A 27,582-nucleotide genomic window follows, 5' to 3' on the forward strand; every position below is an offset into this window, starting at 1 on the left:
GTCAGGAAATAAAGGGAAAGGGTAAGATGGAGCAGCAGGACCTTCTGGTTGTGGAGCAGCCAGGCATAAACATGGACATCCTATGGGGGCAGCTCCACCTCCACCACCTCCGCACTCCGGGAACATTCAATGGAGCATTAAACTGTCCAAAATCAAACGAAACGAGCGCCAGCGAATGCACAGAAAAAATCAATAAGCCCTGGATTTTTCAACTTTAAACAGGATGCGAGAATCGCTGGACCAGATTCTCACTTTTTTTTTTTTTTTTTTTTTTATATTTTACTGCTTCACGTCTCGCTTCAGCGTGTAAGTGAATGGGGGCGTGGCCACAACCTGCCAGCGGTCATTAAAATTTCATTGGGTGTTTACGACTTTAAAACTGTTGTAAAAGTGGGCTTTAATGCTCGGTGCCAGCGTGATATTCTTGTGGCCAAAATAACAGCTCAACTTTAAATCGCTTGAGTCGCTGGAGGAATGCCGCCAGAGTATCTATTGGAGCACATTAGCCATGGCACATTGTGCCTACTAATGAGCTCGTTTATGGCAGACATCCGCATCCGTATCCGTATCCGCATCCGCATCCGTTTCCGAGCGTTGTTGAAAACAGAAAAAAAAGTCAGACAAACAACCGCAGAACGAGGGGCGGGGGAAAAAAAAACCAAATGTCAGTCTGTGGATTTTGGTCCATAGGCCGCTCCTGCACACCTGAATCGCAAGACTGTGGACCATTTTATTTGCTCTGCCCTTCCCGATTTTTTATGGCCCACTGCAGGATATTATGGGTTTCGTCGTGCAGCTTAGCCCGGGTCTCGTTTCGTCTGGTCATATAATCCCGTCGGTGTTTTAAAGCCCCAACTTTGTTGTCCTGCCGAAGGAGTCGTGCTGAGTGACGTAATCTGGAGTATTACTTCCTTATGGCCGGGTGTAAACTAATAAAAGGCGGATGTATAAAAGCTATATAGTTGGAAGTTATTTCAATTGGAAATTGGGTCACGAATCGTCGGATTTGTGCTGATTGCTTAGCTGTTATGGCTGCACTTAGTCCTTAAATTAAATTGTATTTAATAAGCGCTTATTTTATTAAACTATTATTAGCTATGTGGCCTTAATTCTTGTATTTATCTAGTAATGTTTAACTCTGAATGCGTTACTTATCTAATTTAAAAAGGTCAAAAGTCTACAATATTGGTTTATTCCCTATTATAACTTTTACTAAACATTTCTACACATTATCGACTATTAACACTTCTCCTTAAAGTTTCGCAATAGAAACTTATTAATAATAAATATTTCTTCTTTGAAACCTAGTCTATTTAAAATTTTTGAAATTTTACGACTTTTATAGAGCATTTAAAAGTCTTGAAGGGTCGTAATAAAGTGAAATCACCTTCCTTTACGTTCGCTTTCAGCTTGTGTTTTTCGGTTTGGAATGTCGGTTAGATTTCCGCTTAGCTGCACACGCCAGTTCACATATGCTCTCATATTCTTACCATTTTATTACTCCTTTTCTGTGTGTTCTGAAGGGCTTTCCCCCTTATAGTACCTTGGCATTTGCCAGCCGCCATTAACATGAAAATTATGTGTAATCGCCGGGATGCGAAAAGGGTTCTGTGGCTCACTAAAGTGGGCATAATCTGGCTTAAAGGCAACGCCAAGGAAGATAAGAGTCCAAAATTGCTTTAGGTTTTGCCGTAGATTTGTACATATGCACAAAGATTGGAGCACAGCTTATTAGTTTGATTCCTGTTTGTATTTCGTTTTCCTGTCTGCTTTCGCTGTAGGCCAGGTTTCGGTGACACTATGTTGATGTTACAAAACTTTGCAATTAATTGCGCCCTAAGACGTTTCGGCCATGTCGTGTCAAGACCAAAATCCATTAAAAATGGTCTTAGGTATTTTCGCCGGCCGGCCCTCCTTGTGACCATGCCCCAAACATAGTTCAAGATTTCACATTAAGATAATTCCAAGGAAATACCAAAAGCCGCCTCGTCCGGCGCCGAAGACATCAATTGACAGTTTCGTTTCTTGCTGGCCAATAAAAAATACAAAAAAAACAACAAAATAAGAAAATAAATAAAATAACGAATACAACATTAATTTGCTTGGGGATTTTATTTGCGTTCGGCCGCACTGAAGGTCTGCAAAAAAGAAACAGCCATATACAAATACAAATAAATATTTTTTGGCCAGGTAGAAATTGGCCGCGTGACCGATACCCAAATTGGATGACCATTCTTCGGGGAACCAACAGCCCAACCACACCCTTCAAGGTATGTGAGTAATGTCTTAAAGTTAAGTTTCACAACATGCCTAACGGATTTACACGCCAATTAAAGTTACGGTTTTTAGAGTAATTACAGCAAAAGCAAAGAGAATTTCATTGGTTTTCAAGAACTACTTTTACCACATTGATGTACGTAAAAATAGGCATATAAAAAGCTAAAATTTGTTTTTTAAATATGGAAAAATCGAACTGATGTGAAGTATTTCATATAAAATATTTCTTTAGGACCACTCAGCACTTTAGGCCTGCGATCACGTCTTCTTAGCCATAAGAGAAGTGAAAATCCGGCCGTCAATGTTTAAGATCTCATTAACTAAATGCAGCCGACGATATTATGAGGGCCCCCAGCCATATCACTCATAAAAGATCAACTGCAGGGTAAAAATCTTTAACTGCAAAACGTTTTTGAGGTCACTAATTGTCTTTGTACACTTGGGACGCGTCTCCATTTCATGGAGATCTTGGGTGCGGCGCAATATGAAATGTATGAAATTCTTTTCTTTCTTTTTGTCGAATATGGTTTTACCGTAAGCCACTTTTACTTTTTGCCTCAGATATATTTATACATATACTCGTACTCGTATGTATATGTTTTTTTTTGGTGGGTCTTGGCTTTGCTTTACCGCTAACTGCAGACGTTTTTATAGGCTTAAAGTGGAGGCTGATTGCAGGCTGATTGACAGCTGCTTCGGCTACTTGAAGCTCAGTCGGTAAATCACTTGGCCAAAAGTCCCCCTGGCCACTTTCCCCCATCCCCCATCCCCCATCCCACACCCCGATTTGGTCGTCCTCCTTCTGTTTTTGCGGCTCATAAATATTTGGAGAACGCGTGCTTCGCCTCCGGCTTTTCGCCGTTGTTGATGCTGAAACTAAGGCTGCTGATAAACAGGCTCAATGTATTCCCTCAGTTTTTGATGCCAGTCAGTCATCCAGTCAGTCAGTCAGTCAGTCAGTCAGTCAGTCAGTCAGTCAGTTACCCAGTCAGTCAGTCATTCGGTCATTTGGAGCCTGGCCTGGAAAGCAAAATATTGTTACTGCGGCAATATGTTTTGCCAGATATCCATCTTTAGTGGCCCAGGCCAGAATTTGTTATGATTTTGCACCGCTTCAGTATACTTGGTTACAAAATCGATAATAATATGAAATATTGACAGCCCAAAGTGGTCTTGACTTGTCTCGAATTGCTCTATAATTTGATTACCGGTAGATATACAAACATATAGTAAATATGTATGTACATTTTCCCGGGAATCTTGTGACGCAAAATACAGCAATTGCTGTGGAGGCGATTTCTGGCACTTAATTCAATTGAAAAATAAATAATTGAATGTGGTAGCTAGGATGCAGATAACATTCCAGATTTAACATTAAATTTAATCGATATACATTTTAAAGTACTAATTTTTAAAGTCCAGGACAAGATGGCTTAAATAATGGCTTACTTCATTTAAATTAAGTCCTGGATCGTAATAGTCCACATAGTTGAAGGAAATATCCACAAATTTCATATCGGGGGTCTAAATAAGAGTTAGTTAAGCAAGGCCAAAGTTAAACAATTTCCTCCTACCACAAATCCCTATAAAAATAAAAATATCTATCAATCCTTAATCGTATGTCCCAATAAAACATGAATTTCCTAACAAATCTAACAGACGCATTTCCAGCATATATGTATTATACACATAAAGTATCTGACAACTAAAGTAGCTGACAACTTTTCAGGCTTGTTTGGCAGTTCTCCAACATCACCACTTCGTTCCCTACCATAAATTCAAAAGCGAAACCGGCAAATAAACACAAATTTACACACAAACAGGGTTCGTTTCATGTATATATATGTATGAATATATATAATGGTACTGGCAACATATCGTGGCAGAAACATAGCGATCCAAGTGTCCAGATATGTCAACAATGTCGCTGTTAAGCGCCGGAGTCCGATGATTTTGGGATGCCCCATGTCGCTCTTACTTTTTTTTGTCACCAAACGAGAAGGGCTTCCGCTCCACAGGAAGGGAAGCATTTTCCCCATGCGTCACGTTAAAAATTCCATAAATATACGCAAAACCAATATAAATTTTAAAAACGAAAACCGAAGCTGTGCGCTTCATTGCCCAACTATTTTTTCAAAGGTACGAACAGACAGACCAAATTGAATCAGCGGTGCTTAAAAGATTCAGCAGAAAACTCCATTGCACACTACAAAATATTAAAAGCTTTTCATTCAACTGAAACGTGATGAGATTAAAGTCATCAATGTAAACGGTTAAACGAAGGGAGAATTTTTCGTGCAAAAGAAGTTTAATTGGGCATACGTTGCAATTGTAAAATTTTAATGAAAATTTCGGATTGCTAAAACAGACATTCGGATGAATTTGGGCTAAATCTCTTTGTCTAAATTATTAGGCTTAGTATGAGATACAAATTTGTACAGTTGATTTTGTTGTGATATAAAATGATTTTTAAAAGTGCCACTGTGCGTTCTGCTCAGTTAACTATTTTGCACCTACATTTCTTAACAGTTTTCTTTTGGAAAAAGCACACAAACACATGATTACTTAAGGTTCAGAATTACAATACTTTTCCAAACATTTTAACAATGCAAGTCGCAATGGCAGACACAATTGGAAGTCCGCGCAAAGTGGCTGCATTGTCCAGATATATACGAGTACTGTCATTTTTTTTGGTATATGCAAATTTGGATTCATATTTTTGCAACTTTATTTTAGTTTTAATTGCGCGCACGCAATAATTTTCCTTGATGGCGCATCAACGTCAAGGCGAATCGCTCGCCAACGCTCCATCCATCATAAAAGGCCAGCTCAGCAGCGAGTTGGCCAAGTTGGTGGGTTTTCGAGGGTTTCGAGGGTTTGGGAGGAGCCGACTCTTTGATTATGAGCGCGTGCGCACAATCAGGCAGAAAAACTCACAGTGGCACCCAGCCCCGTCTCGACTGGACTGCAGTCCACTGGACAGGGCAAAGTCAGAGATTCACCCAGTTGGGACTCGATTATCATTGTCATTCAGGTGGCGCAGCGGCCATAAAAACGATTCTGCGATTCCCTCTGTGTGTTTCTGTTAGCCAAATGGCGTCTTGCGCCTTGTTTTGCATGCTGCGCTCGTTAAGAACGCCACCGAGAACAATGCAGCAGTGGCAGCACTGGCAGCAGTACACTGAAAAAAAAAACTGGATAGTGCTAGAAGGCATTTGATAGGATAGAACCACATTTGAGGATATTTCGTTAAGGGAAATTGGTTTAAGTCCAGAATATCATGACTTTGTTGATAACCATTTCATCTTGTTAATGTATGTCAATACATTCTGAAATATCAGTATTTGTTAAGTTGGTTGTTGCTCTGTTTTCTTACCAATATTTGTTTTAATTTTATTTTTTTTTGCTGTGCAGCACCAGCAGCATCGCCAGCAGTTATCCAACTGGTGTCCAGTAATGGGCTTAGCCCAAGCAAACCCCCTCGCCAACCGAAAACACTGCGGTTATAATGACGTATCGGGCAAAATAAGAATTTAGTCAAAGTCGCGACCTGCATATTGATTTGGCATGTATTAACAAACCTGACTCTCCTTCTCCACGGGCCAAGTAATAAAGCCAAGAATGCGAGACGTTTGCCTACTCATGCCAATGCAATCCATTCTTATATAAATATTCATTTTACCTCATAGATCTGCTGGCCACCAACAGGTGCCATGCCTGCAAATAAGCCAAGACCAGTAGTCGCAGAGATCAAATCGATTTGTGGTGGACCTTGATGGTCAAAAGAGCTAATCTTTTAAATATGAATTATAAATATCACGATCAAGAACCACTTGCTGCATTGAAAATGGGAATATTTTTTCATTAACCTAGCCTTTAAAGACCAGCAATTATAGGTAAATAGTATGATGGCTTTAAAGTGGCAGTAACTTTATAGCATTGAGAAAAAAGTTGATTCACTTACTCTTAGATTAGTAGAAAATATTGTTAGAAAACTATACCATCTGTTTCATCTGGCAGATCGAAACTTTTAATTACTTCTCTTGGCTTTAGTTCATAACAGTTCTCTTTGAAAAGTTTATAAATCTCTTTGAGCCAACACGGCTCTTTTGTGTAGCTCTTAGCCAAAAGTCGTAAGCCGAAAAATAGAAGAAAATCGGGCAAAAAGCAGAGACCAATTTAATTTGTTTGTTTTACTAATCAGCCGCACGTACTCGCACGTTTTTTGCGTCAAAGTCTTTAGTGCGGTCTTTAGCTGAATTCTGTTCGCCGATATCGGAGCTCTTGTTGTTGCCATCGCTGCTATTTGGACGGTTCGCTTTTGACCAGGTCGGGTGTATCGGCTGCCGTTTGGCTAAACAGCCCACGTTTAAACATGGCTCAGAGCGTGCTAATCAAGTGGCTACGAAAACAAAATTACGCGACCGACTGAGCAAAAGCCAGCTTTGACTTTGTATCGTTTTTCATAACTTTCTGCTTCACTTCCGAAGGGCTTTATAATTTATAAAAGAGATTTGTAACACTGAACAAAATACACAAAAATTAAGGTAAGGGTTTATTTTAATTATTAAAATTTTATATTTGTATTTAGTTGCTGAAATGGAAGAACATCGAAATGATATTAAACTTTTTATTATAATTTTAAAAATTAAAAAGCAAAGAATCATTGTGAGTTAATAAATTTATTGTAATTTATTGTAGCGTATATGTTTTTTTGTTACGTTTTTACAACTTCTATATATTGAATATTGAACGGCTATATTTCAAAAAGGGTATTTAAACTTCAGATGGACAATGTTTATTTTTTCCTTTTTTTTTGATTGACTTTGGTTTTTTATGTTATTTGGTCGCGTTGCGTTGCGTTGAAGTTGCTTTTGGCTTTGGATTTGGATTTGGTTTTGGCTTTGGTCTCCGGTGGAGCTTGGGGTTTTGGGGCTGGGGATTTGAGGCTAGGGCTGGGCCGCCGTTTGGGTACGCTTTGATGGCTTCTAGGTGAAGGTCATTGTGTGACTGAAATGTTAATTTGACTGACTGTCGTACTTTTATGTCGGAGTGCTTGGGCCATTTCAGTTGTATCTTTTTAATGGCACTTGCTAAGGTTCTATACACCTAGAAGTGGGTATTCACAAAGGCTTTAAAAACACTGAACAAAACTCAAAACCCAGTTTAACTTGCTGCGCCGCTGGTATCGGGAATTTTTAAAAGACTGACGCAGTTGTTTTTACTGAGATTGGCCGACAAGTCGAACAAGAAGATAGCCGAAAATAAACAAAGGCTAAAGAAATTGTCTGAAATTTACAAAGATATGTATTATTAAAGATATTATAAATATTTTAAATTTCAAAAATATAAAAACCAATCTCTTATTAAAAATTAAATAACTGCACAATAGTTATAAAATATTTTCTGGAGTGCTTTTAAAATGACTGAAAACGATCCGTGTAAAAGCTAACGCTGATTTCAATGGCGCAGTCTTAGACTCCAATGATGATGATGCAAATGAGCGACATATTTGCAGACAAGTCCACCAGCAATTCGGAGGATGGGTGAGTGGGTGGCTTGGTGCTTTCCCGGAGGATAATGAGCTGCAGCCCCCGTGATTCGAGTCTGGTGGCCCATCTAATGGCGTTGTTCGCAGGTTGGTGGTTAGGAGGTTGAATGCTGCAGCTTTGGCAGCAGCGATTCAGCACCGTTTTGCTGATGCGGCACACTCCAATGCCATAAAAGGGCATTAGCCTCGTGAGTAGATTGCATGTTTTTACCACAGGTTTTCGTAGATGGGCTCCTGGTTTTTGGGGTGGCAAAATGCGCTTGTACTGGCAGCCGAGTGCGCGCGCTTTGGAAAATTGAATAAAGTGCCGGAGGAGCCAAAGAGGCAAGGTTTGAGGCAACGAAGCGGAGTAAAGTGCTCGATGTTCGCAACCAAGTCATTTAAGGGTTGCCGGCAGCACTCACTGCGGCCCACAAGGAAATCAGTCGCTAAGTACAGTCACTTTGCTAAGTTTATGATCTTGTATTTAGAGTATAACCTCTGACTATAATTTCGAGCTTACTAACACTTCTCTAGCAACTGACAGATGATTGGCATGGCCGAGAATTTTCTTCACAGATATTGCAATTATTTCGAATTAATCATAGACTTATTTGCATGACTGTTGATCCGCAAGTGGCAACGAGTCGTATGCGCAATGCTTGCTGACTTGGTCTGCGATGATTCAGATTCAATGGATGAGGGGACTCTAGCACCGCCCAACGCATAAATATGAATGAGGAAATCCAAGCAGCTTGCCACTTGGGCTTAGCCCAGACTGGATTTTCCAGAATTCCACTGAACTTATTACCGACCAACACGATCCATATAAAAACGAAAGAAACTGCAACTAGATATGCAGTTGCCGGCAGAGCAGTGAACAGTATGAAGAGCCACATTATTCCATTGGTTCTCCTACTCGGAATCACTTTTGCGGCTCTAATTGCTGCCCATCCGCACGACCTCATTGAAGATCCGGAAGATTCTACGTACGAATCCTTGGTTGATTCCGGCAGTGGTTACAGCAGTGCCGAAGAGTTCATGACTGCCATGGACGAACTGGTCAGACGCTGGCAGGAGTACGATGCAGCTCATGAGAACTCAACCGACTACCCAAGTGTTGATGACGATGAGACTACCTTGGATTTCACGGATATTACCACCCAGCCTGCGATTTAATGTTGAAATTATTAGTATTGCATGTCAGTCTTTCTAATTCACCCTCTCCTCATGTCTGTGAATAAACTAGTTCTTCAATAATAATTATTAAGTAAAATAAAAATATTTGAAATGGCTATTCTAAAATGCTATCTTTAAAAAGAGCCGCACGACTTTACATCACATCGATATACTTTTATAAATCAATCTAAAGAACTTTTAATATTTATTTTAGTGAGCGAATATGGAATGTTTTCTCATCCGCAATTTTGATATAGAAATACGCATTAAGTACTAGTCATAGATTAAGTTCAGTAGCTCGCTTAGTATACTAATTTAGCTTGTGGTTGGTTCGCAATGTTCGTCGTAAAGCTGGAATTTCCCACACTCACCTCAGTCTAAAAGTATACATATCACCTTTAAAGCAATCATTTAGAACTGCTGATAACCCAGGGCTAGGCTATAAAAGCCAAGCTCAAGAGCCGACTGACATTCAGTCAACTGCAGCCAGAGCTAATCGAAAGAAAAATGCAATCCATTCTCCGACTGCTGCTGCTGTTTGGATTGATCTATACCGCGATCGGTGCATCGGGTATATTTCAGAATATAAATCTGGGTGGCGAAGCAGGAAGAACACGATCTTCAGGTGGCAACCTCGACTGGAGCGATAGCGTTCACAGTTCTGATGTCGATAGGACCCTGAAGCTTCTGGAATCATTGGATAACAATGGCAATGATAGAAATAATTGGGGCAACGATGCCGCGAGGAGTTCTGGATTCGATATCGATAGATCCGGTGGTGACTCAAGTGAAGCCGCTCGTGGATTCCAGTTTATAAGCACAGGCTAAGCTTTACGATGCTAAAATACTCAATCTAAACATAGTATATGTTTCTTTCATGTTTCTAATCAAATTTAGTGAAAGATTAACAAATAGGTATAATAAAGAGATATCGCTTTTATTGCTTTAACTAACAAATTTATTATTTTATGACCTAAACTATTCTAACAAATCCAAAAAGCCTTGACCCATTTCCAACTCACTTTCGCTTGTGTAATCATTAAGAATATCCACTTTTACTGTCGAGTTAAAATTGCGCCTTCACTAAATGTATTTAATCGAACAGCTTATGCTAATTAGATGAATAATAAGTAGAAAAAAAAACGAAACCAATTTTGAGCTTAGAATAGAAATACTATGACGATGAAAACGAAAACAAAAAGAAATTAGCATATTTATGCGATTTTACGGTCTAACCAACGTTCTGTGTTAATAGCCGAGTTTCAGTCTTCAGCCATAGCGTTAACCAGTTATACATAACTATATCTAAAAGAAGGCTATCGAGAGAAATGAAATCGATTTCCGCGTCATGAATACATTTTATTCAGCGCTAATCAGAGGAAAATGTTACACAAGACCTTATCAAAAATAAGCTAATTAGCTCTTACCTCTGAAAATTCTAGTTACTTTTTTACTGGCCTTTTATCAAAACGACAAATAATTACCCACAGTACAACGTAATTTCCATCTCGACAAATCAATCAAAAACAAACATCGAATTTAACAATCAACTATTTCGATTGCAATGCAATCAATTACTATGCAAATTCTCTTGGCACAAAGTTACGACTGCATTCGTATAATTAAACAATATTACGTTTTCATTTTGACTTAAATTTAAATGATTGCTTGTGCTAATTATTTGCCCAGTTAAAATAAGAATTACAGCAGCGAATTCGAGGTGTAAATAATGGAAACCACACAATTGTGCTGCGTTTTTGCCACAGGACAAACAGCAGGTTTCTGTTTTAAATTTGCAATTATATTTAAACGTTTCCCTTATTAAATTCACCTCATTTTCCACACACTTTTGTGAAAGCGCAGAGTTTTCTCAGTCATATTAAATGAATTTTAATTGGGGCTTTAATCCTCATAAGTAAATAAACACACAAATAGCCGAAAGGATGTAAATTTCCAAAGGGTGGAAAATCATGGAAAACTCACACGACGAGTCGCGCTAAATAGAATGTGGTAATAATGGCATTAAAACTGGAGGACGTAATGATAAACGTGAAATAATTTGAAAAGTATGTTAGCTGCCGGCTACGAAAACTCGTTGGGTGTCACAACACAATTGCCCTTTGAGTCGGATTTAAGAACTCGATTACGTATACGCAACGTGGGCACAGCCACATTGTCACCATGCCCAACGACAGACACAAGAACGGAATTAGAATCGGGCTTCCAATGAGATAAGCCAGCCAGTTGAGGAGATGGCAGAGGTGGAGGTCATAAAAAGGGCGGAATTGAAAGAAATAAGCGCTAAGCACTCGAAATATGAACTGATGACACAGACGGCGGCAATCTTAAAGTACATTCCTAAATCCGAAAGTCAAAGACACTAGAAGTTAAAGCTGCCACGGATGCGGATTCGGATTGGGTTTCCACTTCCCCCATTCCCATTCCCATTTCCATTCCCATTTCCAGTCAGCAGCATCAGCAGAGCTTTTACGCAGCCAACTGATTAAATTTATTTATTATGTCACTCCGAGTCTGTGTCTCACTAAATGGATGGATGGCTGGATGGATGGCTGGTGTCCCCTCCTCCAAGAGCTTACTTTATGGCCTGTTCTAGCTCTTAAGACCCATAATGGCAGAGCAATCGTTGGCTTAAGTCGCCCTTGGCTTCCATGTCCCCTCGTTGTTTTCTTATCGATGGGGGGCAAATTGAATTTGGACTGCTGCTTATCAGCCTTTTGTTTACTTGCTTATCGGGTATCCCAAATCTCTGCAAATGATACGAGATATACTGGCTCTGTGCCAAATACTTTGCTGATAACAAAAGTGGAGGCAGCACAAAAGTGCAGTACGTGTGTTGAAAGCACTTTCTTTTGGGTGAAAGTGGAATAAAATACGAGGTTAGTTTATATACTCTCTATTGTTCTTCGCTTTGTTCTGCATACTTTCCTCATTTCAGAGTAATAAAACATTAGCGCTTCTTGTTTTTAAGTTCAGTTTTTTGGTAATTCCCTGATTTTGGTTGTTTCACTTCTACGGAATATTTGTATTATGATATTCTTGTTTTCTAAATCATACGTTCTTTATTACAAAGTAATAAAAACTCCGTCTTGAGGTAATTTACTGGTCTTGGGGGTTCGATTCTTTTGAATGGCATTAACCCCGTGGCTGCTGGGGGATTCGATGGGGCCATCGATTGCTGGCCACAATTAATTACCACATGCGAGCAAAACAAATTCTGCATTTACCTGTTTTTCCTCTTTTGCATTCGCCCAGACAATTAACACAGGCAGCTTGATGATTGTTGTTGTCGCTGTTGTCCCTCTGCGATTAACAAATGCAAAAATAATTATAATTAATGCAGAGTTTTTGGCCTTGAACTTGCATAACCTGCTGTTCCTCTCCCTCTCGCTCTTCGACGTAATTACTTTGTGGTGGTTCTGCTTTTTTGCCAGGCCAACAAAATCGTCATCAGCAGCGGCATCGGCATCGGCATCGGCATTGTCATGACCAGTTCGTGGGTGAGCCGCAGCGCCAAACAAATTTCGCATTCATATTTGTTTAGTCGCCACAAAAAAGGAACAAAAAAATGAAAAAAAAACGTTGCTTAGCATTTAAATATTTTCAGCTTCGTTGAGCAGCGCGATGCAACTGCAAAAAAGTGGGGGCAATAGATAGGAAAACTCAAATTCATACTGCTAGCTAATATCTTTCTGCTCGCTTCTCTGGCCAAGTTCAAGGTGAACATTTGCCGCGAAACTTGGCGAATTTCTGTGGAAACATCCAGCGAAACATCCATATACGATCTCCCGCTTATTACTCACCTTTGACAAGGCCCCAAAATGATCGTGAGTCAGAAAACGTGGGGGGGGGGTTGGACAGAGGCGGAGAAAAGGGCGGCGGCAGATCAGTCAAGTGCAGCCAGTCCAGCTCATCTTGCTCACTTACTCTGCTCGCTAATTAATAACTCAGCCCAGTTGGCGGCGGCACTAAGTCACACTGCATGTATTCGAACGATGGAGTATAAGTTTGTAGTTGGGTTTGCATTTTACTGGAATCTATTGCCCAGCTGAAGAGATCGGTTTCTTACACATAAATGCAATAGAGTTGAAAGCTGGGAGAAGAAGATACTAGTGTTGCATTTGTAATAATCATTAAACTGTCGGGCTATTCAAATGTAATATTCATTGGAAATTAATTAACCTAAGCACTTGTAGAAAAAGACCGCAGATAAATACTTTACTACTGTCTGGGTGTTAATGTGGCTTATTATTATTCAATTATTCTTGAACAATTATAATATATATATATATATATATACAAAGAAAGAGACTAAAATAGATTCTGCGCCCAATTGGAATCATATAGCAAATAGTTCTTAATCATAACCATAGAGTTTCCCCTATTCGATGCACCACTGACCCACTTGCATCATGAATGCGGCGCCTTCTTCTCCCGAGGGCAAAAAGTCAACCTGTCTTGCCCCGCCCCCCATATTGCCCCATTATCATTCCATATTTGCCTCCGCAGTTCTTATGCAACATTTGCAGATGCAATTCTTTTGAGTTCGCTCTCGATTTCTCGTTTCTCGTTTCTCTGCTCTTCGCCGGCTGCAGTTTTATTGCTAAATTAAGTAATTGGTACAAGAAGCCGCCTTCGCATCACATCCGCCGCCCTTTCCCATCCCTTTCCTCCGGCAGAACTGCATTCGCTTTGGATTCTGCAATCTAAATGTTCTGCTATGTTTGCCTTTGTGCGAGTATCTGGGTATCTCTGGCCGGGTATCTGTATCTATTAGACCGCTGGCGGCTTCGTATCTGCATCTGGGCATCGCGGAGCGGCACACAATAAGAAGCGCGCTCTGTGCTCTTCTTTGGCATTCTACTTCTGCCTTCCATGGCGAATGTATTTTGCAGATGCAATTGGCGAAGTGGTGAGGGCAACAGGGCGTATGCTGAATGCGGGTTCGAGGCAAAAACCAAAATAATGTAAATATACAAAAGGAAAATGAAGTCAAAGAGGCCAGGCTGCGAGCAAAGCAAGTACTTAGAATGCGAGTGTGGGTTGTGCAACTTTGCCAGATACTGCAGAGAAAATGGTATCGCTTCTGCTACTTGCATTCTAAAGATTCTTTTGGGGCATCGTTCTTTTCACATATGCATACTCATCTCGCTCCTCTCGAGAATCAAAGCAAAAAAATTCAAAGAAATACGAAACTGAACCGAAACTTGTTATGGCATCCAAATGGCCAGACGTAAAATGGCATTACAAATTAATAAATAAAATAAAATGGGGGGTGAGATACCATAAAATGAAGCACGCAAAGCAGATGAACTGAAATTCCCAAGGTCGCTGGCAAAAGAACTTTTTGTTAGCGTGTTTATGAAGATTTCTTAACTTACTTTTATTTTTTTTTTTTTTTTGCTGGTGCTGCTCATTTTTCGGTTCTTCTCGGTTTGTTTAAAGAAGAATTAGTCGGTCGATCGGCGGAAGCCCCTTGGAAACTGGAATTTCGGGACTCTCAAACGAACTGAGTTCTCGAGAGTTGGGTAAATGGAGTCTCAGGTAATGCGACAAATGAAAGGAAAAAAGCTCAGGCCGAAAAAAGTTTAATTTCAGTGCTAATTAAAGACGCCGGATCGAAGCCAGCTCAGAATGCTGTATATTCAGATGTATGTGCACATTTAGCCAACTGAATTTATGTGCACGGCTTTCTTTGAATTGCGCAGCAGCCACGATTCCGAGATCTCTGTTCTGGGATTGGGATTGCTGAACCCTGTCCTTGACCCCAATGATATCAGAAAGCACCCATGAGCACCAATGAGCACCCGCTCCTTGTTTTCTCAGAGTTCTATAAAAAGCACAAACGAAACATCAGTTAAGACTAATTGAGTTTGGCTAAAATTGGTCAAAATGCGCAGCAAGCGGCCAAGACAAGAGCACCTACTCTGACCAATTCAATCGGATACAATCCAATCCAATCCAATCCAATCCAAACCAATCCGAGATTCGCCTCAACGAATCCATCAACGACAAGCAGCTCGCCACGATGACTGCTGCAAAAAGTCACCTTTTGGCACCTATGTATATCTACCTGCCGGATGACATCACCGCGTCAGCAGCGACGACAATTACTCGGAATACAAATAAAGAATTGCGACCCCAACTTGGTCGCAGGCTATCCTCCCAAGCTGGCAAACTGCAGCGCGGAGCATGACATGGCACCAAATGGCCACGGAACGAACTCGAACTCGAAATCGGAATCGCAGCTGAGTGCCACGCCAAGCAGGCACCCAAAGAGGCAAACAACCAAACAACCAAACAACCGAACAAACAAGCAAACAAACAATCGTTGAATCGAATTCGTTGTCCAAGAGGCGGTTTTAGAGCCAAGTCAAGATCGATGCTGCAGGGGCTCCATAAATGGCTAAGGCTGTGCGCTGATTACTCATACGCCATGTGGCCTGTGGAAAAACTTGATTCCATCTGCCTGCATTTGCAAGCGTGGAAGTAGGATACTTTTTTGGTTGAATTAATGTATATGTATATAACTATGATTATTTAATAATACAGAAATACTAGTTATACATTTATTGCACACCGTATACCGAGTAATTAAACTTCATCCAATAGGCATTGTGTATAGTATAAACAAATCTCACATTGGAAAAAATCCATGGTACAAAATATGCATATAATATCAAAGATCCCATTGAGTGCTTAACTCTTAATAGGGTTAAATCACGCTTAGGGCTTTGACAATTCCAAAGATCGATTAATCCATCTATCAATCTTGAATAAACCCATTAAAGCGTCTCTGAATTGAGTTTTTACCACTTCATTAGCTTGAGGGGACTTTGTGGTTGGTCATAGAAACACTCCATGATTAATGACCGAACTTGTGTCTGCTCTACGTTCACTTAATTGGTTAATTAATTTGTGTAAATTTTTGTAAATATCAAGTCGTTTAAGTGACGCACTCCTCCGCCCTTCAACTCTTTTTCCCCCCCTCTACCAGCCCACCGAAAAAGGAGAGGTTTGTGCCCCATATAGTTATAACAACCAGTAATTAGGCTTTCGCAGTTTTGTTTGCCTTTTGTTTGCGTCTTTTTCTGTTTGCAGCTTGTTAACTTTGTTTTGTTTGAGATCACTTTTTGGGGTTCACCCCTTTGGGGCCCCGCCCTTTCCCTCCACACCCACCATCCAACTGAGTGTTGGCACTCAAGTGGCAATTAGTGTTGACATTCATTAGCTGTGATTAAAATGAGATCAGATTGCGACCGGCGATGACGAGCAGCACGTGAGAGGAGGGCTGACAGGGCCGGACCACGCCCACCGCCGAGCTGCTCCGAAAGGCGTGTGATTCACACGATGAGTATGGCAAAGTAAACTAAATTCGGTTCATTAGCTACATCAGCTCCTCGTCTTTGAAAAACATTGTTATACGGAGGAGTAAAGGAGTAAAGATAATATTAACATGTCAAATATATATTTAAAATAAAACAAATTCATTATAAATACCAATTAAAAATAAGTGCCCTTATGTATAGCATTTTTAAGTGCACTTTATAATTAGTTTCAACCGATTTAAATTTAAGTGAAGTGCATCGAAGTGAGGCGAAATGGAGTGAGCCAATTAGAATGCCTTCAATTTGGCTAATGACAGCAATGCAGTGCTGAGGATTCGGAGGCAAATAAGTCGCAATTCGCTGGAATGATGATGATTGTTCTGCTGCAGAGTCTTAGTGATATATATAGAGATGTACCTCACAGATGTGAAAGTATCTGTACAGCTGCACTACTTTGATCATGTGTAGTTTACGCCTCTCTTTCTGCCTTTTTGTGGACTGAATTGAAATCTGCATCTGCACATCACATTCAGTATGGAAAGCAGAAGTGAAATACCAAAGAACCGTAAAGAAGAGAGAGGAGCACAGAGCACACTTCTCATTCTGCAATGCCCAGATGCAGCGGTATAATAGATACGCATACTCAGATACTTCTGCAGATACGCGGCAATCACAGCAGGGCAAGAGAGGTGGGGGTTGAAGAGATGGCGGCTTCTTGTACCAATTACTTAATTTAGCAATAAAACTGCAACCAGCAAAGAGCAGAGCACCGCGAAAACCGATGCAAATGTTGCATAAGAACTGGCGAGGCAAATATGAGATGATATTGAAGTAAAATAAGAGGCATGAAAAGGCGGTTTGACTTTTTGCCCCCTGGAAAAGAAGGCGACGCATTCATGTTGGAAGTGGGTCAGTAGTTCTTCGGAATGGATCTGGTAACTATTGAGTACTTGACAAAAGACTACTTCATTCTAATGAAATATTTCAAATATTGGTCACTCTTTACGATTCAATTATACCCATAAACTGAGTCACCCAACCTTACTTACTCTTTCGCCAACTGTTTTTATTTTTTAATTAACAAGCCCCGTGGGCGAGTTCGGATGATCTCAGGTTAATACTCTGGAAGAGAATCTCACGCGTCTCCAGTTTTTTTTGTCAAAGGTGAGATGGTTTTGGGGTGAGTAATATGCGTTCGTTTTCTCAACGACCCTGAACCCAAACGCAATTAAAATGGCTTGGTTAATACAACTGAAAAAAACGAGTGTATATTTGCCTTGTTATGAAACGTAATACAAGATGATATCTGAACAAAAATCTATAGGGTATGCCCTTCTAGAGCAGTATTTTCTCGCATTTACATGGATGCTCGCCCACAGAATCACCTCCTGTGTTCAGGATTAGTTTTCTCATGACGTTTAGGGAATGCTTGATGGCTTTGCCAAATCGTATGACGTTGATTTGTGGGCAACTCTTCCAAGCGGAGATGGCGAAGATGATGTTTTTTTCCTGTGGGTTGTAGCAGACTCCATATCCGTCGGACAGCAGTGGTCCGTATGCCATGAATCCTTCGTGGGCGGTGGCTACCTGAGAGGTGAAGAGTTGAAAGGTCACCGATCTGACGTAACCCTTGGACCGAAAGAATGCCGGTAGTGGCATTCCCTTTTCCAGAGCCATCGCCTGTAGGCCAAACAAATGCCGATCGATGCCCTGTCCATTAATGGCCTCTTTGATCAACCTTTCGTGGGCATCCACCGCCTTTTGAAGTGCAGACAATTTCTCACTCATTGAGGCCGTCTGCGATTGCATGGCCATGAGGAAGGCCTTGGATTCATTGGACGTGGATCTAATGGTTTCAGTGCGCCCCTCATGGAAAATCCTTAGGTGAGCGGACTCATACTGAGCGGGTAGTTTCTGGTGCATGGAGTGGTAGGCCAGACTGAGGGCCATCTGGATGTAGCTATCCGGATTCAGACCCTGCGCCTTGATGAAGCACTTGCCATGGCACTCGAACTGCATCACATTCACCTGCAGCTGACTGGCGATCCTCTTAATATTTCGCCTCGCCTGGCACAACCACAAATTGATGCACTCGTTCACTGGCTGAAATTTCAACAGGGTGGACGTGACCTTCTTGTCCGCTTCACAGCCACCGCAACCATAGTTCTCCTCATGGCTGAAATACAAGATATATTTGGCTTTAAGTAAAAATATTTTTTATAGATTTACTTACACTTTCTGCTGCACAAAGTCCATCAGCATGGCGAGTGGCTGGCAATCCGCGGGCGAATGTTCATAGCAAAATCCGGCCAGGCCATTTGGATTGACTATCAGCTGAATGGTCTTGTCCATCCAACGATTGGCGCTGTTCTGACGCACTCCACCACCGTGGAGGAGCTGATGGGCCTGGACAACCCTCTCCTCGCCCTTCGGAGTGGGTACACACTTGTCCAGACAGACCACGAACAGGGACTGCTCAATGGTCTCCACGGTATCTGCGTTTCCATGAAGTCGACAGAGTACTGTATACGCCTCAGCCCAGTTGCTTCTATTGTCGTGGGTCAAAAGGCCAAAGTGTTCGCCTACTTCAAGCGGACATTCAAGTATATCCGCCAACGCGTCTCTCAGTGTATGCACATGCAACAATGTTCCACTTTCGGAGTAAATGGGCAACTTAAAGTACTACGAACGAGATAAGGTAAGCCAATTAAATTGTTGAAATATACATCAAGAAGTTTAACTTTTTAGGATTTCTGTATTTTAATAGTTCCAAATACTGATTAAAGATTATTACTTACATTATTATTATATACCACCACAATATAATCGGCATCATTGTACTGTTCGATGATATCGCAGAATCGACCTGGCTTGCGAACCGTGCCAAAGATCTTGGCAAACTGGCTGTTGTCCAGATAATGTTTGCCCATCTTGACCACTGGAATTTTGTTTTGGTCGACTAGCTGCTTGAACTCGCACATACCGTAGATGGCTTTAGCTGTGAAGTTGAGTAAATCATTGGTTCCATTAAACTCCTGAATGGGAAAGGAGAGACCCGGACTGGAGAAGACGGTCAATGGAGCCTGATAGGTCAAATATGCGGAACGTGTCCATCTGGGAGTTAGCCAGTTGTCCGAACGCTCGGCTTCGTTCTCGAGAAGCTCCTGGAGTTGTGTACCTTCGTTGTCCACAAACTCCTTGGTCACCTTCCGTTCCACTTTGAGTTCCTCTTTGCTAAGAAATGGCTCAATACTGCTTAAATAACTGGCGATACTTTGCTTGAGCGGAAGTGCTGGAAACTTTTTTAACTTGGGTTTCGTACTTGGATCATTGTTGGCGTCGACTAGGTGGCGTACCCTCGATTCCTGGCATTTCTTTGGTATTTTCTTGGCTTCTGTAGCAGCGCATTGTGTTTTCACTTCGCAATTCGAACTTTTTGGTCCTTCATATTTCGGCTCTGGAGAAGCTGGTGTAGGAGATTTTACTTCCTGCTCAGTAGGTGTTCTGATTTCTGTCTTAGAAGTTACAGGCGAAGGCTGTAAAGCTGGAGATTCCTTGGCTTCTATGCCTTTTGGCATTGGTGCTTTTTCTGCTGTGTGACTGCGAACTTTGGGTGCAGATTTCTCCTTATTCTGAGGCGGATCAGAAGTCACAGGGATTTCCTTGACTGGTGGTGGAGGAGGCGGTGGTTCTACGGAAGCCTTCGTCTCTGATGCATCGGATTTCTTAACATCTTTTTGCGAAACAACGTTTAATTTGGCGTTATTCGATCTATTCTTTTTAGCTTTACAGGAATCGGATCCTGATTGGCAAATGTTGACCACCTTTTTACCGCATGGACTTTCTTCCTTGGCTGATCCCCTTGGGCCATCCCGGCATGGATTTCTTCCAATGGGAAAAGCCGACATAAGTGGCATGGAAAAACGGGAAGTTGACAGCTCTGGTAGCTCTTTGTTTTTTGGTTGTTTGATAGATTTAGGAGCCGGCTTAGGAGAAGCACTGTATTTAACCGGAGGACTCTTTGTTTTAACCGGAGGACTCTTTGGTTTAACCGTAGGCTCCTTTGGATTGACAATACCCTGCCTCATTGACTTTTTCTTTCGAGGTTCGGCTTTTGGTACGACACTTTCCGGAGGTTTTGGTGATCCACTTGGTACAGTAGCTGCTTTTTTAATCGGAGCTGCATTTGTGCTAGTTTCCTTTTGTTTCCTATCGTCTTTCTCGGCTTTTTGTAGTGGCTTTGGATTCGAAGCTGCACATTTAGGTCCTTTCTTTTCATTCTTCCCATCAACACAGGGATTTCTGCCCAATGGAAAAGCCGTATTCGACGGCATAGAAAATCCAACCTTGGGATTTGCAGATGATTTTTCTGATTGAGGTTTATTCGAAGGTGTATTTGCGATCCTTGGCTTTGCAGGATCATTTTCCTTTTTCTGTGCACCTGATGCACTAGAATCGACGGTTTCAGGTGGATCTTTTGGTTTGGGTTTTGAAGGTGGCTTTTTTTTAACAGGTGGTTTGTGTTCATCTTTCGATGAGGTGCAAGGTTTGGGTTTGGGTGGCGGACATTTCGATTTTGTAGCTTTTTTGCCGTCTGTACAGGGGTTTCTTCCCACGGGAAAAGCGGATTTTTGCGGCATGGTAAATCTCTCAATAAGAGAAGTTGAACTTGGTGACACTTGAGGTTTCTTTGCAGCAACAGATGGTTGGGATTCGACAACCGATGGTTTTGATGCAGGCTTTGTTGAAGGCTCTTTTAAAGCACTTCTTGGTTGATTTGTTGAAGGCTCTTTTAAAGCACTAGTTTGTTGATTTGTACTATTTTCCTGTAGTAGTGATGTGTTCTTTGCAGCAATAGATGGTGGAGAGTCGCCAACCGATGGTTTTGATGCAGAAGTTGGAGGCTCCTTTAAAGCACTGGTTGGTTCGTTTGTACTATCGTCCTTCAGTATTAACGTCCCCTTTCCCATAACTGACTCTGTGGATTGATTGTTATCTCCAATGCAATCTTTACAGTTCACAATCAATATTTCCGAACTATACTCAAAGCAGTTCTTGCAGTTGAATACTTCCGGAGCTTTTGAGTACACCAACTCCGGTTCCAATTCGCTTTTCGATGGTGTTTTGCTCTCCTCTTTTATAGGAAGAGTATTTTTGGTAAATGCCTGGCTGCTGGAACCAGTAGATGTCTGACCCATGGATTCAAGTTTTAATGGCTCTTTCGGCTTGCCACCGTCAACAGAGTTTTTCGCTGATGCCAATGCCCGACAAATTAGATCCAAAGTTGGAGTTTCCGGTGGTTTTCCTTTGCCTGATAGAAATCTTGCGGAGAGTGCTAATTGGTGGGTCCTGATGACATTCTTTGCTACATCGTAGAGCTGCTGAGGAGGTAGATAGGAACAGGCCTTGTGGTGCCATCGTATCCGGTGCTTACACTAGTAGTGATCACATTTAGATAGACAGTTTCAAAGTGTCTAGAAGAACGTGGCACTTACGAGGTTCAGAAAGCATTTGGTGCCCAGAAGAACCCTCATTTCGCGATTTCAAACAAGGCCTAATTTAGTTGGTGTGGGCCGAAAGGTATTGTATTTTGGAGGGGTGCTTATTTTAGGAAGAACATTGCTTAAAGTTTAGACATTTTTCTGAAAGCCAAGTCTTTTGCATGATTGATACATATTAAAGGATACACCTTAATATTAAATTTTCATCATATCATATTTTCATTCTTATCAGTAATTTCGCTTACATATTAAATGATACACCTTAATATTAAATTTTCATCATATCATATTTTCATTCTTATCAGTAATTTCGCTTACATATTAAATGATACACCTTAATATTAAATTTTCATCATATCATATTTTCATTCTTATCAGTAATTTCGCTTACACCTTAATATTAAATTTTCATCATATCATATTTTTATTCATATCCGTAATTTCGCTTGAAGGAGTATAAAAACCTTTTACTCAGCATGATGATAGTTTTTCTCTTAAAGTTGATCGTGCACTTCCCGAAATCAATTTAAAGTTTCTTTAAAGTGTTTTGCCATCAACCTCGAAATTGGAGCAGAGCAAAGCAACTTTGGCGTCGCTTCATTAACCCAAAGAACTGGGTGCTGTTGCACATCCACCGATGCATCGGCTCCCTTCCAAGTTCCGCGAATCGGGAGCGGTGGACACAGAACTGTGGAGCAGTGGAGGGGCATCTCTGGGTAGGAGGAAAAATATTAACAAAATCAACACCTCGGAGGCCTCGGGTTGATTGCTTTGCCAAGTGAAGTAGCCATATTATGATTATTGCGAACTCGCCTCTCAACTCTCCGCAAGTGACGCAAACGAAGCAGAGTCCGCTTGGGGCTTGCAAAGAAAATGTAAAAAAATAAATGCAATAATTGCATATTGACCCATTTTCTTAACAATGCATTGCGAAGGGCGGCGCTCGAGGGGCGGGGCAGGGTAATGGGCCGGGCAGGGAGTGTTTGCAGGTTACGCATGCGTGAGCGTTGCCTTCATTTAATTAGGCGGCGACACCTGCGCGGAGACGGAACCGAAGTTCCAGTCTCAGTCTCAGTTCCAGTCGCAGTCGCTGTTCCAGTCGCAGTCGGAGTCGCAGTTGCCGTCTCAATTGCAGACGTCGCCATCAATCAGCAAATCAGCGAACGAGGCAAACAAGGTGGCAAGTGAGGCGTGAAAACGGCGAACAAACTGCAGAAAAACATAAAAATACGCCAGGGAGAGGTGGTTTTCGTTCAAGCTATTATATACCCTGTAAGGCCATCTATAATGTATCTTGAAATTTTTATTTAAGGAAGATTTGATTTTGTATTAAATTATTTATTTTTGTGATTAATAGTGTGGCTTAATCAAAACTATTAATTTTACGGAAAAATATTATTTCAAAATAATTGTATTGTAAATTAGAAACAGTTTTAAATTAAAAAACTAAATAATAAAAGCACAACATAAAACCTTTCTTAAGATTAAAAAAACAACACATTAAAAAAATCAAATCATTCAAAATGAATTTGTATAGAGTTATAACCCTATTATAGGGTATCGCAACAGTGAGATGCTGATATGAAATGAAAACGAAAACGCAGCAAAGAGTGCTGCACAAATGAAATCGAGATGGGGATGCTGATGGGAGTCGGGGGTCGGGGGGAGTGGGTCTTAAGGGGGCGGAATCGGGGCCGAGGGGCGTGGTGTTTAAGCTCATTTGACAATGAAGTGCTTTGAGCCTGACGACTGCGTTTGGGCGCGTTTTTATTATTTGCCTGCCCCACTTTGCGTACAGCGGCGATAATTGACGCCACGGTGGCTGCAACTGCAGCACCACCGCATCACCGCCGCATCAGCACCACTGACAGCAACAACAAAGCCGGCAAATGCAGGGCCACCGTCACCGGATTGCCCACAATTTGGACTGCACTTTATTAAAGTGCCCATTGGAATGGAGCCACCCAATGCCCAATACCAAGTACGAAATACCCAATAGCTAATACCTAATACCCCCATTCCCAATCCCCAATCCAGAGCCCAAAGTGCGTCGCGTGTTTGCGTGAGTGTTTTTCACTTGAGGCCATCATCATCAGCAGCCTCGTGGAGCATTTTGCCTGAATTGCATTTGTCAGGTGTTATGCAATAGAGGTTGCTAGCTGCCACGTCAATTGGCAACCCAGCGTTGATGCAATGGGGCAATGTGGGCGAAGGGCAGTGATTTGGGGTTCTACTCGCAGGCGAGGACTGGAAAAATCACGGAAAAACTTAGTTATGCTTTAGAACTATAGGAATTATATTAGTGTTGCACTTGAAGTCTATGCAAAAACGGTAACTCGTATTATTTCTATGATTTTCAGTTTGGGTACTTAAAAGTTGTAACCACAAAGTACACAAGTAAATTGAAACTTTTTCCATTAGTTATATAAGTTTTGATTACATTTATCGGTAGAGTTATGTGTAATTTCATTAAATCAATTTTTTAGGAATTCTATTTAATTTAGAGTTTCTGTAGAGTTATGTGTAATTGCTTTAAATCAATTTGTTCGGAATTCTATTTAATTTAGAGTTTCTGTACAATTATGTGTATTATTAGTTAGGTGAACGAGAAAACCAATTTGTTTCTTGAAAATACGAAATTTCGGAAAGAGAATGTTTTAATAAAATGGACAAAACTCCCTCAATATCCTCGTTGGCTGTACATATCACTTGCTAAAACCCTAAGCGAAGAAAGGAATTTCAATCTGGAAATAAGCCATTCCTTCTCCGTTTTCCTCTGATCCCGCTGGCATCATTATTCAATCCAAGGCTTTGTGCAAATTCCGCTCTACAATGGCAAAGGAAAACGTTGATGTGGCATGGCGTTTTTGTTGGTTTATTGTTGGCTTTTCTCTGGCACTGGGTAAATGCGAATTTCCTGTGCATTGTTTTGAACTGTTGGCCAAATGATCTGCCCCCTGGTCGCTCGATGTGTTTGCAATCCACCTGATGACCTCAGCACTTCCAGAGTTGCAATTAGTAGAAAAGTAATTTTCGTTTGGTTTCTTTATTGTTGTTTTGCGGTTGCTTTTTTTTCGCCTCACCCATCCCCTGACAGCCTCCACCAAAAAGCGACTCTTAAATCTCTGCTCAGCGATGCTGAAACAAAAAGCATTCTAACACCCTTTGTTTGGCTGGTTAGTTGGAAAACGCACATACATCTGTACGACTAACCGAAACTCGGTTGGATGCATGATTAATGTCCGCATTGAGTCATGTCCAAGGAGCGTGGAACCAATGGAACTGGGCGCCGTAAACCGAAATTAAAAAGCGACAGAGCTTCGCTCAGGTTTCGTTGATAACGCCGAACTCATCGAGAAATGGACAGCCAAATGGTGGCACGTGTAAACCCGAGACGTGGATTAGAGGGCCTCCAACTTTTCAGCTCAACGAGTTAATTTTTATCGCCCTGTGACACACACAGAACAAGCCAACCAACCCACGTAACCCGACGAGACCTCAATCGCAGCTCCATCGTAAATCCACTGCACTTCTGCTCCCCAAAGGGGAAAGTGCCCTTCTCCAAAGAAACCAGCACTCGGCACGTACTTGCATTTTGGAGTTCGGATTTTGGGTTGGGTGCCGTCCTCCTCCTTGGTTCCACTTCTCTGTAATCTGCCAAATATTTGGCACAAGAGTCGCCATATCTGTTGGCTGAGATTTCGATTCGCATTCAGATACCCGATAAGTGAGAATTGCTAAACAAAAGGCAGATAAGCAGCAGTCCAAATTCAATTTGCCCTCCATCGATAAGAAATCGGGGAAATGGGAATGGGAAGCAGAGCGACGAAGACTTTAGCCAATGATTTTCCTGTCATTATGAGACTTAAGAGCTGGAAAAGGGCATCAAATCAGACCTACAGAGCCATCGTCTGTACCAGAAGACACAAACATAGAGTGACATAGTAAACAAACGTAATCAGTTTGCCGAGTGGAAATCTTCCGCTGTCGCTGGAATCCGATTCTTGGGCCGCTTTAATTTTGTGTGTCGACTTATCATGGTTTTTGTGGGCCCCTGGCTTCTGGTTTTGTTAAAGACTAGATTTTCGAGCGATGAGCGGCAGTTTTTGTTTCAATTTTGCCCCTGCTGGCGACCTCTTCCATCCTCCAAAGAGCTGGCTTATCTCTCCTTGGCCCAGCTTCTTGTGTATTTTGAGACATTTCCAGCGAATCTAAGACAATCTGACTCGGCCACGCTGCGTATGCTTAATCACGGCCCGATTGTCGGAGGTCAACTGTGGGGCACAAGAAGTGTGTGTTGTGGAACTATTTGTGGCTCCTCAAATTACTAAACCATTTGAAATCGTATCAATGCCGTTGTTCAAGCGATTCCATTTTCATTCATCGATTCCCCGATTCCATTGACCCAATTCTAGATGATACCCAATTGACGATTCTAGTCCTATGCGATAATTAACTTTTACTTTCTGCCGTTTCGTCGCGCGCTTTTTTTTTTTTTTTATTATTTCGTCTGCTTTCGGCTGTGCGGCAAACAAGTCCATTAAACATTCACACAATTTATGCAAATCAAATGAAGCTGAAATTAATTCTAAACAAATTCAAGCGAACAGCGCAGAATGTTTACGTTCGGTTCGTGCGGCACTTGACTAATTAACATATTTATGCGATTTATGCGAAGCGCCTCTTCATTTCAATATCGAAGTCGAGAGCCAAGTCGAGAGCTCCCTCTTCGCCCTCGCCGGCTAGATTTTCCTTCCATGTAATGTGCTAATTGGAACTCACCTGTCCAGTTGCACCTGTATCTGTATCTGTATCTGTTGGCCAGCGCGGGGTCTTCAAGGACTGTTTGTAAATGAAATTTGTAGTGTTCGCTTCCGCTTTGGGGCTCTTTTTTCATCGTTATTGTAATTCTTGGTGGGTTTTATAAGCGTATTTGAAAACCAGTTGGCAACCTGTTGTCCAGAGTTCTTAGTATCTATAAATTACATTTTATACTCGACTCGATGACGACGATAATGATGATTGGGTGGCGGAAAAAGCCGCCTCTAATTCCATACCAAGGCCAATTTACTTAGCAATTCGAGGAATTTTCATTTCATGTCAAGCTTTTGAAGTTCACATTTTCAGATTTTCCGAAGGCATTTTAAGCTTTGCTCCTGCGAAAGATATAAATTTCATTATTGGAGGAGGTTTCCGCGCTGCCATCGTTGTTGCCATTATTGTTATTATTAACGACACAAAAGAAACTCTTCGTCATCGTCATCGACATCGTCAACCAATATATATACATTTTTCGCCCTCCATTATAATTCCCCCACGTATGCTGTTGCTGGGATTCAGGACATGAGTCCTGTTTGCATTGCAAATTATATTGCAGACTTCGATGAGGGCAGAAATCCCCATACTGCCAGCTCAAAGTAAAGGCAAATTGATTTAAGTTGCGGAAAATGAGTGGAAAAGTTAAAAGGCTGGCCGAAATACATGCACTCGAAAAGTCGTTCGCAGATTGCTCTAATAAATATAAATTTGTAGAACTACTATTTATTCAAAACAAATCAAAGGCAGGTGTCCAATTCAATGCAAAACAAATTTCGCTGAATTATATATAATCTACATAATTGTGCGAAAGCTCTGAAACGGATTTCAATACCCAGCCGGAATCATTTAATGCCCTTACCCACTTAAGAGTGGACACAACATCCGTAGAGGAGCACCATGCGTTGAATGCACATGGCAGCTGCCGCCGAGC

At 41.3% G+C, this 27,582-nt stretch overlaps 3 protein-coding genes across 3 annotated transcripts; 2 read left to right on the plus strand and 1 right to left on the minus strand.

Moving 5' to 3' along the window:
- The first annotated feature begins 8,664 nt into the window (after window positions 1-8,664).
- LOC120452519 lies at window positions 8,665-9,112 on the plus strand. Its single transcript, XM_039636778.2, has one exon. The coding sequence runs from the start codon at window positions 8,693-8,695 to the stop codon at window positions 8,984-8,986; it is 294 nt and encodes a 97-aa protein (XP_039492712.1). The 5' UTR covers window positions 8,665-8,692; the 3' UTR covers window positions 8,987-9,112.
- Window positions 9,113-9,442: 330 nt separating this feature from the next.
- LOC120450890 lies at window positions 9,443-9,935 on the plus strand. Its single transcript, XM_039634134.2, has one exon. The coding sequence runs from the start codon at window positions 9,494-9,496 to the stop codon at window positions 9,812-9,814; it is 321 nt and encodes a 106-aa protein (XP_039490068.1). The 5' UTR covers window positions 9,443-9,493; the 3' UTR covers window positions 9,815-9,935.
- Window positions 9,936-17,570: 7,635 nt separating this feature from the next.
- On the minus strand, window positions 17,571-21,990 carry LOC120458385. The gene is made up of 4 exons (XM_039646004.1): window positions 21,828-21,990; window positions 19,131-21,767; window positions 18,566-19,014; window positions 17,571-18,508 (listed from the first exon to the last, which is right to left on the minus strand). Exons 1-4 carry the CDS (start codon window positions 21,864-21,866, stop codon window positions 17,668-17,670), a joined length of 3,966 nt encoding a protein of 1,321 aa, XP_039501938.1. The 5' UTR covers window positions 21,867-21,990; the 3' UTR covers window positions 17,571-17,667.
- Between the last annotated feature and the right edge of the window lie 5,592 nt (window positions 21,991-27,582).

Source organism: Drosophila santomea, chromosome 2L (assembly GCF_016746245.2).
Source record: "Drosophila santomea strain STO CAGO 1482 chromosome 2L, Prin_Dsan_1.1, whole genome shotgun sequence".
Classification (NCBI taxonomy): domain Eukaryota; kingdom Metazoa; phylum Arthropoda; class Insecta; order Diptera; family Drosophilidae; genus Drosophila; species Drosophila santomea.